The following is a 14,632-nucleotide window of genomic DNA, read 5'->3' on the forward strand; positions in this document are numbered from 1 at the left end:
TATTGATCAGATATGAAAATATCTGAAAGGTTATATTGGGAAATTATAACTTTGTAATCTGACTACTTTCCCTGGTGCCCTCGAATTCATAGTTAATTAGTTACGTTACAACTCAGTTGATCGCGTAATCCCTAATTACAGGAATCTTTGATAAAAACTATAAGTCTTCAATTTAATGATAGCAAAGACACGACAATACTATTGACACGCCATACAGCAACAAGAGTTAAGGCTGAAATATTGTTCTAGTTATATAAAAATATAACTTAATATCAACCCAATTAATGACTGAGTCAGACAATATGACCTTTATTACCAGCCATGGTTTCTAATTGTGTGGGAGGAATGAGACGCTCATGAGCAGTGTTAAATAGGTCTTTAGCAAAATATGAGTATTCACAGAGTTGGCCTAATGAGACATTTGACAGCGATGAGTAGGAGCGTATAATTAGATAAACAGTATTTAATTCAATTCATATTTAATCTATTAATTTTATGAAGCAACAAAAGAAAATCGACCCCATTACAAAATTGTGAAAAATCCCATGCTAAGTGTTTGTTTGAAAAAGACGACAGAGAACATTACATTTTCATAAAATTTATTAGAAGAATAGGTGATTTTGAAAAGTGATTATTTCGTCCAGTGAATTTGACCTGTTACATTGATAGAACTAATCTCTTTTTCAAAATGGCATTTTTTCCCTTACAGGATACATTGAGTAAATTCTTACACAAAGACAATCATTGGTGCCCCAGGTTCAATGCAACATAAACAAAATTGAGATCATATCAACCACTTCAGTTCAAAGATTATAAAAAGGGGCATATAAGAAGCAGTCATATTTTATGAGTAAAGTTGTCAAATCAAAATTGCATTAACAAAAAATGAAAATGTACCAGTGCAACCAAAATAACTTAGTGATCATTAAGTTCTCTCTACTACAAAGACACTTGACCATAGCCAAGTTCTAATACAGTACCCCCCAAAAAAACATGCATGAATAAATTACAGTAGAAGTCTGCCAAACTGTGCAAATGGCAATTGAAATGAGGTCCAGTTAGGTTTGTGTGTACCTGTTATCTGAGCACCTGAATACATTAACCATTGAGACTACTGAATCCGAGGCATTTATATGAAACCGAATTGCTTATAGCCCACTTAAGCTGGAAATATAACGTATGAAATATTTTGTATTAAATTATTTTGAAAAGCCTCAGTCCATTATGTTTGAAGTGTATTGTTCCAAGCATTGCAATTCAACACAATTAGTCCACAGTATAGGGTTGAAAAGAGCCGCTTTCAAACGTTTTAAAAGGAATAACTTGCTATGACAGACTCCATATAGAACAGTCTTAATATACAAGCCGTAGAGCTGTTAAACCAAAAATAAGCAGCAACATGTAGACTACCAAAACAAGCTCTAATTCCAGTGGGTTTAGAAAGAGGGAATAGGAAGGACTGCTCAAAGAGAACATTAACTAAATAAATCTTCCCAACAAAAGGAATCGCAAGTCAGAATCTCTTCATCTGTTCAATCCATACATATGCGGAAAGACCACTTTTGAATATATTTTTTGTTACGATACCTTGCACCCAGAAGAAAGGTTCAACTAACGAGGTGTCCAGCTACATCAGTTTATACTTAGGCCTACCAAAACGCACAAATTCTTTTTCTTCAGGACTCACATTGTCCACAGATGCTCAGAGAGTAGGTTCCAATCTATTCTGTTAAACAGTAGTTCATTATCAACAGAGTGTGATAACTATGGTGTCTGAGGCACTGTGAGCAGGAGAGATTAATGCAGCTTAACTGTTTGGCGTCTTACCTGAACGGAGTTTACATTGACATTCATTGTGTTTTTAAAAATAACGAAGCAATAAACAACGCAGAGATTCAATTGGATGTTTTTTTGGGCTCAATTGCAGGATCAGCTTCAGTCAAAGAACCCCCCCCCCCCCAAAAAATCCACATGCAACTAAAAAGCTCAACTGAAACAGACACTGTTTAGCCTAAATTAGTATCTGCCCCATTTTTTGGTGATTGTTGTATTTTTTTGGACAGGACGTTAAGTTGCTGCTATGTCTAAATGTGTAGACAGTACCTGAAGGAGTGAGGGGTGTGTTTTGTCCCTGAGGGCTTCTATGTCTCGCTCTCTCCACTTTTCTTTCAACATTGTGAGTTAAGATCTGACCACAATAATCTGAATATGTGTACATGACAAGTAACACGTTTGTGTTTTCTCAACAAAAAGGAGTGGACGGGGGAGACTAGCAGAAATAGAGCAAGAGACAACAGCAGCAAGAATAACAGAAGGGAAAGATATTTCACAAACGCATACAAAAACACAGATGGAAATGCATCCCCCCCCTTTTTTTACCTTATTATACATAGAGGGAGTAACATTTATTTAGCAAACATTAAGAACACATGGTATGTATGAGTTAATTACACAAATCTTAAGTAGGTCATTGTATAGATCATGGCCGGTTGACTAAGAATTCAAATCTCAAAGGTTGTCTGTGACAATAATTTGCCTTGCATACACCAGTGTTTTCAACCAATCCTTCACCTACAGGATCAAACCAATTCCACTTCACATATCCAACAACAGTGCCTTGAATCCACTCCGCCAATAATTCAAAATCTCATTCCTTCACACATTGCCCAAAATATAAAAGGTATTTTAAAGTAAAAAATGTAAAAAGTATATTGAAGTTAATGTCTTCAGAAATTAATACATAAGTACTTCAGCTGGAGCATACCTCCCTGGATCTGTGATAACAGCTAAATATAACTATGTATGAATAAGTAACACACACACACACGTTCAAAAGTTTGGGGCCACTTAGACAATTCCTTGTTTTTGAAAAGAAAAGCAAATGTTTTGTCCATTAAAATATCATCAAATCGCTAAGAAATACAGTGTAGACATTGTTAATGTTGTAAATGACTACTGTAACTGGAAACGGCAGATTTTTTATGGAATATCTACAGTGCCACATCCGACAAGCATCTGAGCCAGTGTAGTAGGATTCAATCTTAGTCCTGTATTGACGCTTTGCTTGTTTGGTGGTTTGTCTGCGGTCATAGCGGGATTTCTTAGAAGCGTACGGACTGGAAAGCAGCAGCAGCTCTAGTCTTTAGCTCGATGCGGATGTTGCCATTAATCCATGGCTTCTGGTTGGGATATGCATGTATGGTCACTGTGGGGATGACGTCGTTGATGCCGGTGGCTGATGTGGTAACTCCTCAATGCAATTGGCTGAATCCCGGAACATATTCCAGTCTGTGCTAGCAAAACAGTCCTGTAGCGTAGCATCCGTGTCATCTGACCACTTCCATATTGAGCGTGTCACTGGTAAAATCGTAGATGGTCCAGTTTGTTTTCCAATGATTGCACGGTGGCCAATAATACAGAGGGTAGTGGTGGTTTATCTACTCGTCGGCAAATTCTTACAAGGCACCCCGCCCTCCTCCCCCCTTTCTCCGTTTTTTCCCCCCACGCGGATGATGGGGATTTGGGCCATGTCTTGACAAAGCAGTATATGCTTCGCGTCGGACTCATTAAAGAAAAAAAAATCTCATCCAGTTTGAGGTGAGTAAGCGCTGTTCTGATGTCCAGAAGCTCTTTTCGGTCATAAGAGACGTTAGCAGCAACATTATGTACAAACTGAGTTACAATATTATTATTTTGTTTTTTAAATAGCACAGTTGGTTAGGAGCCTGAAAAACGGCAGCCATACTCTCCGGCGCCATTATCAACCTTCCAACAGGACAACGACCCTAAGCACACAGCCAAGACAATGGAGAAGTGGCTTCGGGACAAGTCTCTGAATGTCCTTGAGTGGGCCCAGCCAGAGCCCAGACTTGAACCCGATCGAACATCTCTGTAGAGACCAGAAAATAGCTGTGCAGTGACACTCCCCATCCAACCTGACAGAGCATGAGAGGATCTGCAGAGAGGAATGAGAGAGTCATACCCAAGAAGACTTGAGGCTGTAATCGCTGCCAAAAGGTGTTTCAACAAAGTACTGATTAAATGGTCTAAATACTTATGTAAATGTGATATTTCAGGTGTTTTTTTTTATACATTTGCAAAGATGTATAAAAACCTGTTTTTGCTTTTCATTATGGGGTATTGTCTGCAGATTGGAGGGGAAAAAAACAATTGAATCCATTTTAGAATAAGGCTGTAACATAACAAAATGTGGAAAAAGTCAAGGGTTCTGAATAGTTTCTGAATGCATCTGTAAAATCTGTCTCTGTGTATAGTTTGGTATAATTAGTGTTAAGACTATTTATATAAATACTGCAGGAGTCAAAGGACTACAACTATCATGTCAAGAAACATCTTCATCTCATTGACCTGAAGGGTGTGCAAGCTTCTGAAAAGCTTCTCATCGCAGCATTAGAGTGTGAAGGGTCAAATTACATTTCTGATTAATTGGGAAGAACGCCTACAAGCTATCCAATCAAAAACACATTAGTAGAAACACTGACAAAAACCAACAACCAAAGATCGAAAAACATTAACACCCTCACCTTTAAAATATGAGTCAATTAGGGTGAATTTCACTTTTACAGAACCTTGAAGTATTTACAAAAAGTGTACCAACCCAGTCCTTCAATTTTCAGTAGTCTTGTATAAGAGAAGTCTCATCCAAGAAAATATTTGCTTATATCAACCTTTGCCAAGTGGTATTCACATCTCCATACATAAATTATTTTGTAGCTTAATTAACCTGATGGGCCATGGAGAGCAAATCGCAAAACTGTTGACAACAAGATTAGGGCATACATCTAAAGCAGCGGGTCAAACAGCTAGCAGAGTTCAACATCCTGCAAAAAAGCTTCGGCCCATATCCTTCCCTTGTGTTTATGGGAAATTGCTACATACTGCCTCAAGAAGTGAGATTTATTTGATGCAGGTTCAGTCCTTTTCTAGAGATGAGGTAGCAGAAACCAACAGATTTGTTTCTGTAGATTTTTGTAATTTTAACATTAAAACAGGTTCCACAAGGGTTGTGTTAACACGGAAACGGTTTGTGTATTGTGCAAGAATGGGCCGCATGCAAAACACTAATAAAAAACAAAACCTTCAATTTCTCTCCAAATAGTCTAATCGTTTCTCAGTATCCGGATTTATAATGGCAATTTTATGGCAGCGACTACTTAGGAGCAAGGCTCCGTGATTTTCATGGTAACACAGAAAAGTCTTGCAACTGTTTAATTTGATTAAAGTAACTCACTTTGATTTGTTTACCTTTTTGTTGTCAATCCCATCGAATCCACTAATAAAACGGACTCATCCTCAAAACAAAGATGTGATCTTGATTAGTTTCCGATGACCAATTACAATGAAATGAAATCATAACCAAAATCTATTGCAACTACTGTGACGCATATGTCTCGACTCGAGGGTTATCACAGTTGGTTTGCAAGTTCATCAAAAGATTTATACATATACAGTACCAGTCAAAAAAGTTGACACACCTCAATCAAGGGTTTTTCTTTATTTTTACTATCATCTAAATTGTAGAATAATAGCGAAGACATCAAAACCCACATGGAATCATGTAGTAAAAAAAGAAAGAAAAAAAGGTGTTAAATCAAAATATATTTTCTATATTTGAGATTCTTCAAAGAAGCAAACCTTTGCCTTGACGACAGCTTGCACACTTTGCATTCTCTCAACAAGCTTCATGAGGAATGCTTTTCCAACAGTCTTGAAGGAGTTGTCATGTATGCTGAACACTTGTTGGCTAGTTTTCCTTCACTCTGTGTTCCAACTAATCCCAAACCATCTCAAATTGGGTTGAGGTCAGGTGATTGTGGAGGCCAGGTCATCTGATGGAGCACTCCATCACTCTCCTTGGTCAAGTAGCCCTTACACAGCCTGGAGGTGTTTTGGGTCATTGTCCTGCTGAAAAGCAGATGGGAGGGCGTATCACTGCAGAATGCTGTGGTAGCCATGCTGCTTAAGTGTGCCTTGAATTCTAAATAAATCAGACAGTGTCACCAGCAAAGCACCCCCACACCATCACACCTCCTCCTCCATGATTCACGGTGGGAACCACGCATGCTGAGATCATTCGTTCACCTACTCTGCGTCTCACGAAGACACGGCAGTTGGAACCAAAAATCTCAAATTTGGACTCAGACCAAAGGCGGATTTCCACCGGTCTAATGTCCATTGCTTGTGTTTCTTGGCCCAAGCAAGTCTCCTCTTCTTATTGGTGTCCTTTAGTAGTGCTTTCTTTGCAGTAATTTGACCATGAAGGCCTGATTCACGCAGTCTCCACTGTATAGTTGATGTTGAGATGTGTCTGTTAAGTGAACTCAGAAGCATTTATTGGGCTGCAATTTCTGAGGCTGGTAACTCTAATAAATGTATCCTCTGCGGCAGAGAAATTCTTAAAATTTTCCAGATTGAATGGCCTTCATGTCTTAAAGTAATGATGGACTGTCATTTCTCTTTGCTTATTTGAGCTGTTCTTGCAATAATATGGACTTGGTCTTTTACCAAATAGGACTATCTTCTATATACCACCCCTACCTTGTCACAACACAAATAATTGAACCAAACGCATTAAGAAAGAAATTCCACAAATTAACTTTTAAAAAGGCACACCTGTTAATTGAAATGCATTCCAGGTGACTACCTCCTGAAGCTGGTTGAGAGAATGCCAAATGTGTGCAAAGGTATCATCAAGGCAAAGGGTGGCTACTTTGAAGAATCAAATATAAAATAGCTTTCTTGGTTACTGCATATTTCGATATGTGTTATTTCATAGTTAAGGTCTTCACTATTATTTTACAATGTAGAGAATAGTAAAAATAAAGAAAAGCCCTTCAATGAGTAGGTGTGTACAAGCTTTTGACTGGTATACATTGCACATTTAAAAAGTTACAGTAGATTCATACTAATTAGTTAACTATATTTATTTTCACTATACTTATATACACCTGAAAGACTAAAGGAAATGTCAGAGATTCTGAAATGTAATGTTGTCCCCCCCCCCAAAAAAAACCCTGAAAGGAGACAGTAGGACCAGCCTTGCTTAAGGAAAGCTCTTGTTTTTTTGCATTTCATGTGATATCAGTTCAGTTTCACCAATTATCTAAGAGTTTGTATTAGCTGTGTGTTCACAGTGGGCCAAAATCAAACTTTCAACTCAAATGTTTGTCTAAATATTTAAATTACATCTAGATTTACATGAGTCTCAAAAATGATGCATACGAACTTACTGGGTGAAGAGTAAGAAATAAACATCTTACAGTCTTGTTAACTATAAAGATTTCCCTAGAACAGTGGTAATACAAGCTGTCTGATGACTGTATTAAAACCAGCACTGTAATAGAAACCTTATACAAGGACAATAGGGGCTTGATCTAATATTCTGAAATGTCCTGAGGTATAACTGCTGATAGGGTAAGTAGTACTCACAGTAGTTCTGCCAAATTCACAGCGGGACGCCATGTTGCTGCTTCCGAGCGTTCTAGTCACCATGAGTATTTGGATTCTAGTTCTGATTGTAGAATTAGATAAGTGAACATTGTGTACAATTCTGAGATTTCCATAAATTGTTATTGGTCGGTATCACCAAGGAGGAACAAATACGGCATCCATTGAATTATGTGATGTTTTCTAAAAACGTCATGATGTTAAAACTGTAATGGGCAAAGTATCTATGCTTCAGAATATTCTACACTTCTCCAAAGAATTTCCTTAGTGCTATGCGCCACATGGCGAAACCTTTGTTGAGACTCAATTTACTGCACCTTAAAGCTGCAATCTAACACGTGAATAAAACCAATCTTTAAATACATAGTTAAGATTTCTTTTAAATGTTTTAAGAACAAACATTTCCACCTGTCCCTTGCCTTCTTGCCCGGCCTTCTTCTGTTAGGCAGGGACAGTCATCCCTAGAGGTAACGAAACTACCCGACTTCACACCTGAAGTTTGTTGTGCTAACTGCAGCACAGGTTTAAAATGTCCAGGAGGCTCAAACTGGTAAACAAATGCTCGGTTAAGGTAAGTTGTGAGAACACCTGATAAGAGTCGGGTGCATATATTTATCAGTCAATGGTAAGACATCCCAAAAGTGTCTGTTCGCAGACAATAACAAAAAAGAGATTTACCCTTTTTCAGATGATTCTGAGTAAGATACAAGAGGCATGGAAATAAGTAGGAGATATACATCTGAGTGAGGTATGTTTGTGTATAGATATCTAACATAGTTCATACATTTCTGATAAAGATAGAAATATACACATTCACACAAGTACTGCAGCCCCACACAAACATTATCCTGAGTTGTGGTGAAGGCTACGGGTGAACACAGGTAAAGAAATGTCCCAGTCACACTACACAGCGGATAGCGACATATCTGAGTGGTTGTAAATCTGGCGTGCTTTCGGAGAGTATAAATGGTTAGCTTGCGACATAAAAAAATGTGCAGGCTTCAATGAGGCAGAAGTGTGTTGTTGTGATTCTGGATGCCCAGACTGCTAGCAACAAGGACAAGAAAGTGCCACATGGGGAATTGTGGGTGGCGTGTTTTAGCTAGTTTGATCTCTTTGAAACAATGTCTCGTTTTGAGGTGTTTTGACTGATGTCACATCTATGCTAATATAGCCAAAATTCACTAGCTAACCAACAACTGACATGTATTTCAGAGAAAAGTGCTCATTGTGCAAATGTACGTTTCAATACACATTTGAGACAAAATATAGTTTACGTGTCAACAATCTAGGCCAAACCAGTTTCTCCATAGTGATTGTGTAGCTAAACAACCAACACGTCCATAGCTGAGGTTTGGTTGGTAACTGAGGAGGAGGTGAAATTGCAGACAGGGGAATCTGTTCTCCCAACAAACAAAAACATACAACCTCACATTATGATTTTCAGTAGTATTCAATGGTTGCGTGCATCCTTGCAACCACATATTCTTTCTGCTGTAGTTTGGTCTATTCGATCTCAGGTGTGCATTTGCTGAACAGTGACAGGGAAAGAGATTGTCAACCAGTGTTTGACTTTAAGCTCACAAAGTAAAATAAACATTATAAACCTCCATTTAGGTGATCAAATATGAATAGAGTTTCAAATACAAATAAGCCTTGATTGTACATGTCGAGGGCTGAGCATGCGTCATCATTATGACCCAAACAAAGAAATGAGGTTGGTGTATCCAACCCAAATGTCTCCAACCTTGGTGCTACAAGGTCTGCAGGCTTTTTCAGCTGGCCTCCAATAAGACCATACATTTCCTGTAGTTCTACAGGACCTGGGTTGGAGCCCGTTGGTTCAACCCGAAGTGCTGTAATAACCAGAGTACTCCTAGAGGACAGTAAAGGGCGCCACTGATCAATATAAAACTCTGTGCAGACAATTGGGCTTGGTCCAAATGCAATTTTGCCAACACATCACACATTATATTAGTCAATTAGTAAAAATATTAGATTATGTTAGCACCGTATCTAAAGCAGTTTCAGGATGAACCGTTAAAATATTGTTTGATATCCTTATACAGTACAAACAAGCTTTACAAAACACTCCCAAAACATATTTCAATATGGAGTGTTTCAACAATGTCTAGGACAACGTCGAGGGGCAATCTAAAAGAGTGCAGAGACAATTTAGTGTTTGATTGATTTAGACAACAGCTACTTATAGTAGGCTTTAAAACAATTAAACGGCTCAGATGAATAGGTCAGATTGATTCACAGGGTTGATCACAGTAAGTAGAAGTGCATTTGGAATAAATCAACATACCTAACTGATCAATTGTGTACTAGCTATATAGACTCCACAGGAGGTTGGTGGCACCCTAATTGGGGAGGACAGGCTTGTGGTAATGGCTAGAGCGGAATGGTGTTAAACACATGGATTGATGCCATTTCATTTGCTCTGTTCCAAACATTATTATGAGCCATCCTCCCCTCAGCAGCCTCCCCTGAAAGACTCCTCTGTCATTGCCACTGCCTGGCAAATGCAAACGATTACCTGGTCTGGGATAAAACATCACATATCATCAAGTACTGAATCTCTTTCAGTCGTGACTTTACTCGTCTGAGGAGAGGCCTGTACTGAGCAGCTGCCTGCCATTCTCTCCGGATGCTGACACAGACTGGAGGTCCATGGTCGCATCCAGAGCTTCTTGGCTCTCTGGGGCCTCCGTATCCTCCGGTTCCTCCGTATCCTCCGGTTCCTCCATGCGGCTCATCAGCTTCAGCTTCTTCTTGGGTGGATGTTTCAGGGTGCCAAGGCGCTCCTTGACTTTATACTCCAGAGTGCTGTGAGGGATCCCGTAGACGGTCTGAGCCTTGGACACGCTCATCTTCCCCCCCATCACCACTCCGATAGCCTCCTCTAGCAGCTCTGTGTTGTACTGACGGTATCGTCCCCTCTTTTTCCTCAGCTGCTTGTTGCTGAGGTCTGCCTCGGGGTCAGAGGTAGGATACTGCCCCCCAGAGGCAGGGCGGTCTGCATCGGATGAAGCCCAGTAGTCCCTCTCTCCTCCACTGCTTCCCCGGCGGCTGTGTTTGGGCAGGATGGACCTCTCCCTCTTCCCCAAGCTGTTCTCACAGTGGTGGCTGGGGAGGCTGTAGGGATCAGAGCTCAGGGAGCCCAAGCAGAAGTCCACCCCCAGGCCTCCAAGGCCTCTCACCTGGGGGATTTTGAGGTCAACGGTCGGGGAGTGAGAAAGAGAGGGGCCCTGGTCTCTGGGGGCCTCCTGGATGATTGCCTTCCCACAGGAGGGCGACTTGGTGAAGAGCCCTGCGGCCTCCAGCAAGCTGGGTAGGTCTTTGAGGTGGTCCCCAGCTCTGCTGTTGGCCCGGAGCTTCAGGAGGGCTCCGAAGTGGATCTTGGAGGCCCAGGACGGAGAGCCGTACCTGGAAAGGAGAGAGAGGTGGTCGAAGGGTCTGGACATCTGGTTCTGGTTGGGACAAAACTCTGTTCTGGAATATAGGTGCACTTCCTGTTTGATGTGCAGGGCGTGACAGAGAGGTGAGGGGGGCTTTACAGGGACAGAGTGGCTGAAATTCTCCCTCCTCCCATCCTGCAGGCTCCACATAGGCAGCCCGGCCTGTCCATCAGCACTCAGGGAACGCCTGATTGGATGGAAGGAAATTGGGTGTAAGCAGAGCTTGCACAGTGCTTTATTGTTTCTCTCTCTAGGGGAGGATGGGTTGGGGAAGGGAAGATGAGGCCACTCCTTTATTGGTTGATCTTGCTTAGGTAACCTATTATAAAATATATACGTCTGTGAGTGTGTGCTACTTTTAAGAACAAAAAAGGCTCACGGTTTGGGAATATGTTTATTTTGGCTTCGCATTTTATTACAAATTATGCGTCAGTCAACATAACAATAAGAAAACAATTTTAAAAAGGATATGAAGGGGAAAAAAAATCAAAAGAAAAAGATGAAATCTAAAAAAAAGTTAGCTCTGTTCAGATAGGGCAGGAGGGTGAGGGCATGTTGGTCATTAGTCCTGTCCATATAGCTCAGGAGGGAGGAGGGAGGGCATGTTGGTCATTAGTCCTGTCCATATAGCTCAGGAGGGAGGGGGGGGCATGTTGGTCATTAGTCCTGTCCATATAGCTCAGGAGGGAGGAGGGAGGGCATGTTGGTCATTAGTCCTGTCCATATAGCTCAGGAGGGAGGGGGGGGCATGTTGGTCATTAGTCCTGTCCATATAGCTCAGGAGGGAGGGGGGGGGCATGTTGGTCATTAGTCCTGTCCATATAGCTCAGGAGGGAGGAGGGAGGGCATGTTGGTCATTAGTCCTGTCCATATAGCTCAGGAGGGAGGGGGGGGCATGTTGGTCATTAGTCCTGTCCATATAGCTCAGGAGGGAGGGGGGGGGCATGTTGGTCATTAGTCCTGTCCATATAGCTCAGGAGGGAGGGGGGGGCATGTTGGTCATTAGTCCTGTCCATATAGCTCAGGAGGGAGGGGGGAGGGAGGGCATGTTGGTCATTAGTCCTGTCCATACAGCTCAGGAGGGAGGGCATGTTGGTCATTAGTCCTGTCCATACAGCTCAGGAGGGAGGGGGAGGAGTCATTAGTCCTGTCCATATAGCTCAGGAGGGAGGGGGGAGGGCATGTTGGTCATTAGTCCTGTCCATATAGCTCAGGAGGGAGGGGGGAGGGCATGTTGGTCATTAGTCCTGTCCATATAGCTCAGGAGGGAGGGGGGAGGGCATGTTGGTCATTAGTCCTGTCCATATAGCTCAGGAGGGAGGGGGAGGGCATGTTGGTCATTAGTCCTGTCCATATAGCTCAGGAGGGAGGGGGGAGGGCAAGTTGGTCATTAGTCCTGTCTATATAGCTCAGGAGGGAGGGGGGAGGGCAAGTTGGTCATTAGTCCTGTCCATATAGCTCAGGAGGGAGGGAGGGGGGCATGTTGGTCATTAGTCCTGTCCATATAGCTCAGGAGGGAGGGGGGAGGGCATGTTGGTCATTAGTCCTGTCCATATAGCTCAGGAGGGGGGGGGGGGGGCATGTTGATCATTAGTCCTGTCCATATAGCTCAGGAGGGAGGAGGGAGGGCATGTTGGTCATTAGTCCTGTCCATATAGCTCAGGAAGGAGGGAGGGGGGCATGTTGGTCATTAGTCCTGTCCATATAGCTCAGGAGGGAGGGGGGAGGGCATGTTGGTCATTAGTCCTGTCCATACAGCTCAGGAGGGAGGGCATGTTGGTCATTAGTCCTGTCCATATAGCTCAGGAGGGGGGAGGAGGGCATGTTGGTCATTAGTCCTGTCCATATAGCTCAGGAGGGAGGGGGGAGGGCATGTTGGTCATTAGTCCTGTCCATATAGCTCAGGAGGGAGGGGGGCATGTTGGTCATTAGTCCTGTCCATATAGCTCAGGAGGGAGGGGGGCATGTTGGTCATTAGTCCTGTCCATATAGCTCAGGAGGGAGGGGGGCATGTTGGTCATTAGTCCTGTCCATATAGCTCAGGAGGGAGGGGGGGGGGGCATGTTGGTCATTAGTCCTGTCCATATAGCTCAGGAGGGAGAGGGGAGGGCATGTTGGTCATTAGTCCTGTCCATATAGCTCAGGAGGGAGGGGGGAGGGCATGTTGGTCATTAGTCCTGTCCATATAGCTCAGGAGGGAGGGGGGAGGGCATGTTGGTCATTAGTCCTGTCCATATAGCTCAGGAGGGAGAGGGGAGGGCATGTTGGTCATTAGTCCTGTCCATATAGCTCAGGAGGGAGAGTGAGGGCATGTTGGTCATTAGTCCTGTCCATATAGCTCAGGAGGGAGGGGGGAGGGCATGTTGGTCATTAGTCCTGTCCATATAGCTCAGGAGGGGGGAGGGGCATGATGGTCATTAGTCCTGTCCATATAGCTCAGGAGGGAGAGTGAGGGCATGTTGGTCATTAGTCCTGTCCATATAGCTCAGGAGGGGGGAGGAGGGGCATGATGGTCATTAGTCCTGTCCATATAGCTCAGGAGGGTGGAGGGCAAGTTGGTCATTAGTCCTGTCCATATAGCTCAGGAGGGAGGGAGGGGGGCATGTTGGTCATTAGTCCTGTCCATATAGCTCAGGAGGGAGGGGGGAGGGCATGTTGGTCATTGCAGCAAGGCAGTCTGGCATTTACTAACAGAGCAGGGCACGATGACAGTGTTGCCAAATGACTAATGCTAAGTGTAGCGATAGCCCTTAGCGAGTGACGTTACCACTGAACAAGCACAGCAATAAAAGAGTAAGCCATCAGTATGGGATGTTATAGGGCTACTTACTGTACATAAACACTCACAATATCAACCTGAGAAATACTGTTACTAAGAAAAACATCTGAAATACTTGTCTGCCAGGTCAGCACTCAAGGCACACACACTATGTGTGACAGAACATAGCAAATCATCAGGTCTTATTGAGTGAACATGATTACGTTAAATTGACGGGTGAATAATTGATTTGTGATGAGGAAATAATGACGGACACAGAGGCAAATAAAATAAGCATGTGCTTTACTGTTGCTATCGCACTAGCAGGCATAAACCAATATATTACGACTTGACAGACGTCTGTTTTTTTGCACTTCTAAATATTCCCTCCACCTTCAATCAGTTCTCCATCTGACCTCAGCTTTGAAATATCATTAGAGAGAGAAGAGAGGAGAAGAGGGGAGAGAGAGAGAGATTGGTAGATACTAGATATATGGACCTATATGAACTCCCCCGCACTCTCCCTTCACTCACTCACTCGCACTCTCCCTTCACTCACCCCCCCCCCTCTTCCTTCACTCACCCCCCCCCCTCTTCCTTCACTCACTCACTCACCCCCCCTCTTCCCCCGTCGCTTCCTTCACCCCCCTCCCTTCCTTCACCCCCTTCCCTTCCCTTCCTCCCTTCCTTCCTTCCCTCCCTTCCTCTCCCTTCCTTTCTCTCCTTCCCTCCCTCCCTTCCCCTTCCCCTTCCCTTCCTTCCCTCTCACCCCCTTCCCTCCCTCCCTCTAAAGAGAGTGCAGAATCCAAATTAAAAATGAATGACGCTGTGTTTCATTTCAAATGCACTAACATCCATACCGCGGTGTGATGATATGAGGCATTGCCCTAGCGCAAAACACAAGAGTTCACTGGATTAAAGATTTTAAATGATTTTTGACCTT

General features: G+C 42.9%; 1 protein-coding gene across 1 annotated transcript in view; it reads right to left on the reverse strand.

Annotated features, from left to right (window-relative positions):
* Positions 1-14,632, reverse strand: part of LOC139580294 (mucin-2-like) — a 68,472-nt gene that overhangs the window by 14,298 nt on the left and 39,542 nt on the right. Inside the window, exon 7 of the mRNA XM_071408836.1 lies at positions 10,072-10,899. Coding sequence (XP_071264937.1) covers positions 10,072-10,899 — 828 coding nt within the window. The remainder of the gene's footprint in view (positions 1-10,071; positions 10,900-14,632) is intronic.

The sequence above is a fragment of the Salvelinus alpinus genome, chromosome 7, assembly GCF_045679555.1.
Source record: "Salvelinus alpinus chromosome 7, SLU_Salpinus.1, whole genome shotgun sequence".
Taxonomy (NCBI): Eukaryota; Metazoa; Chordata; class Actinopteri; order Salmoniformes; family Salmonidae; genus Salvelinus; species Salvelinus alpinus.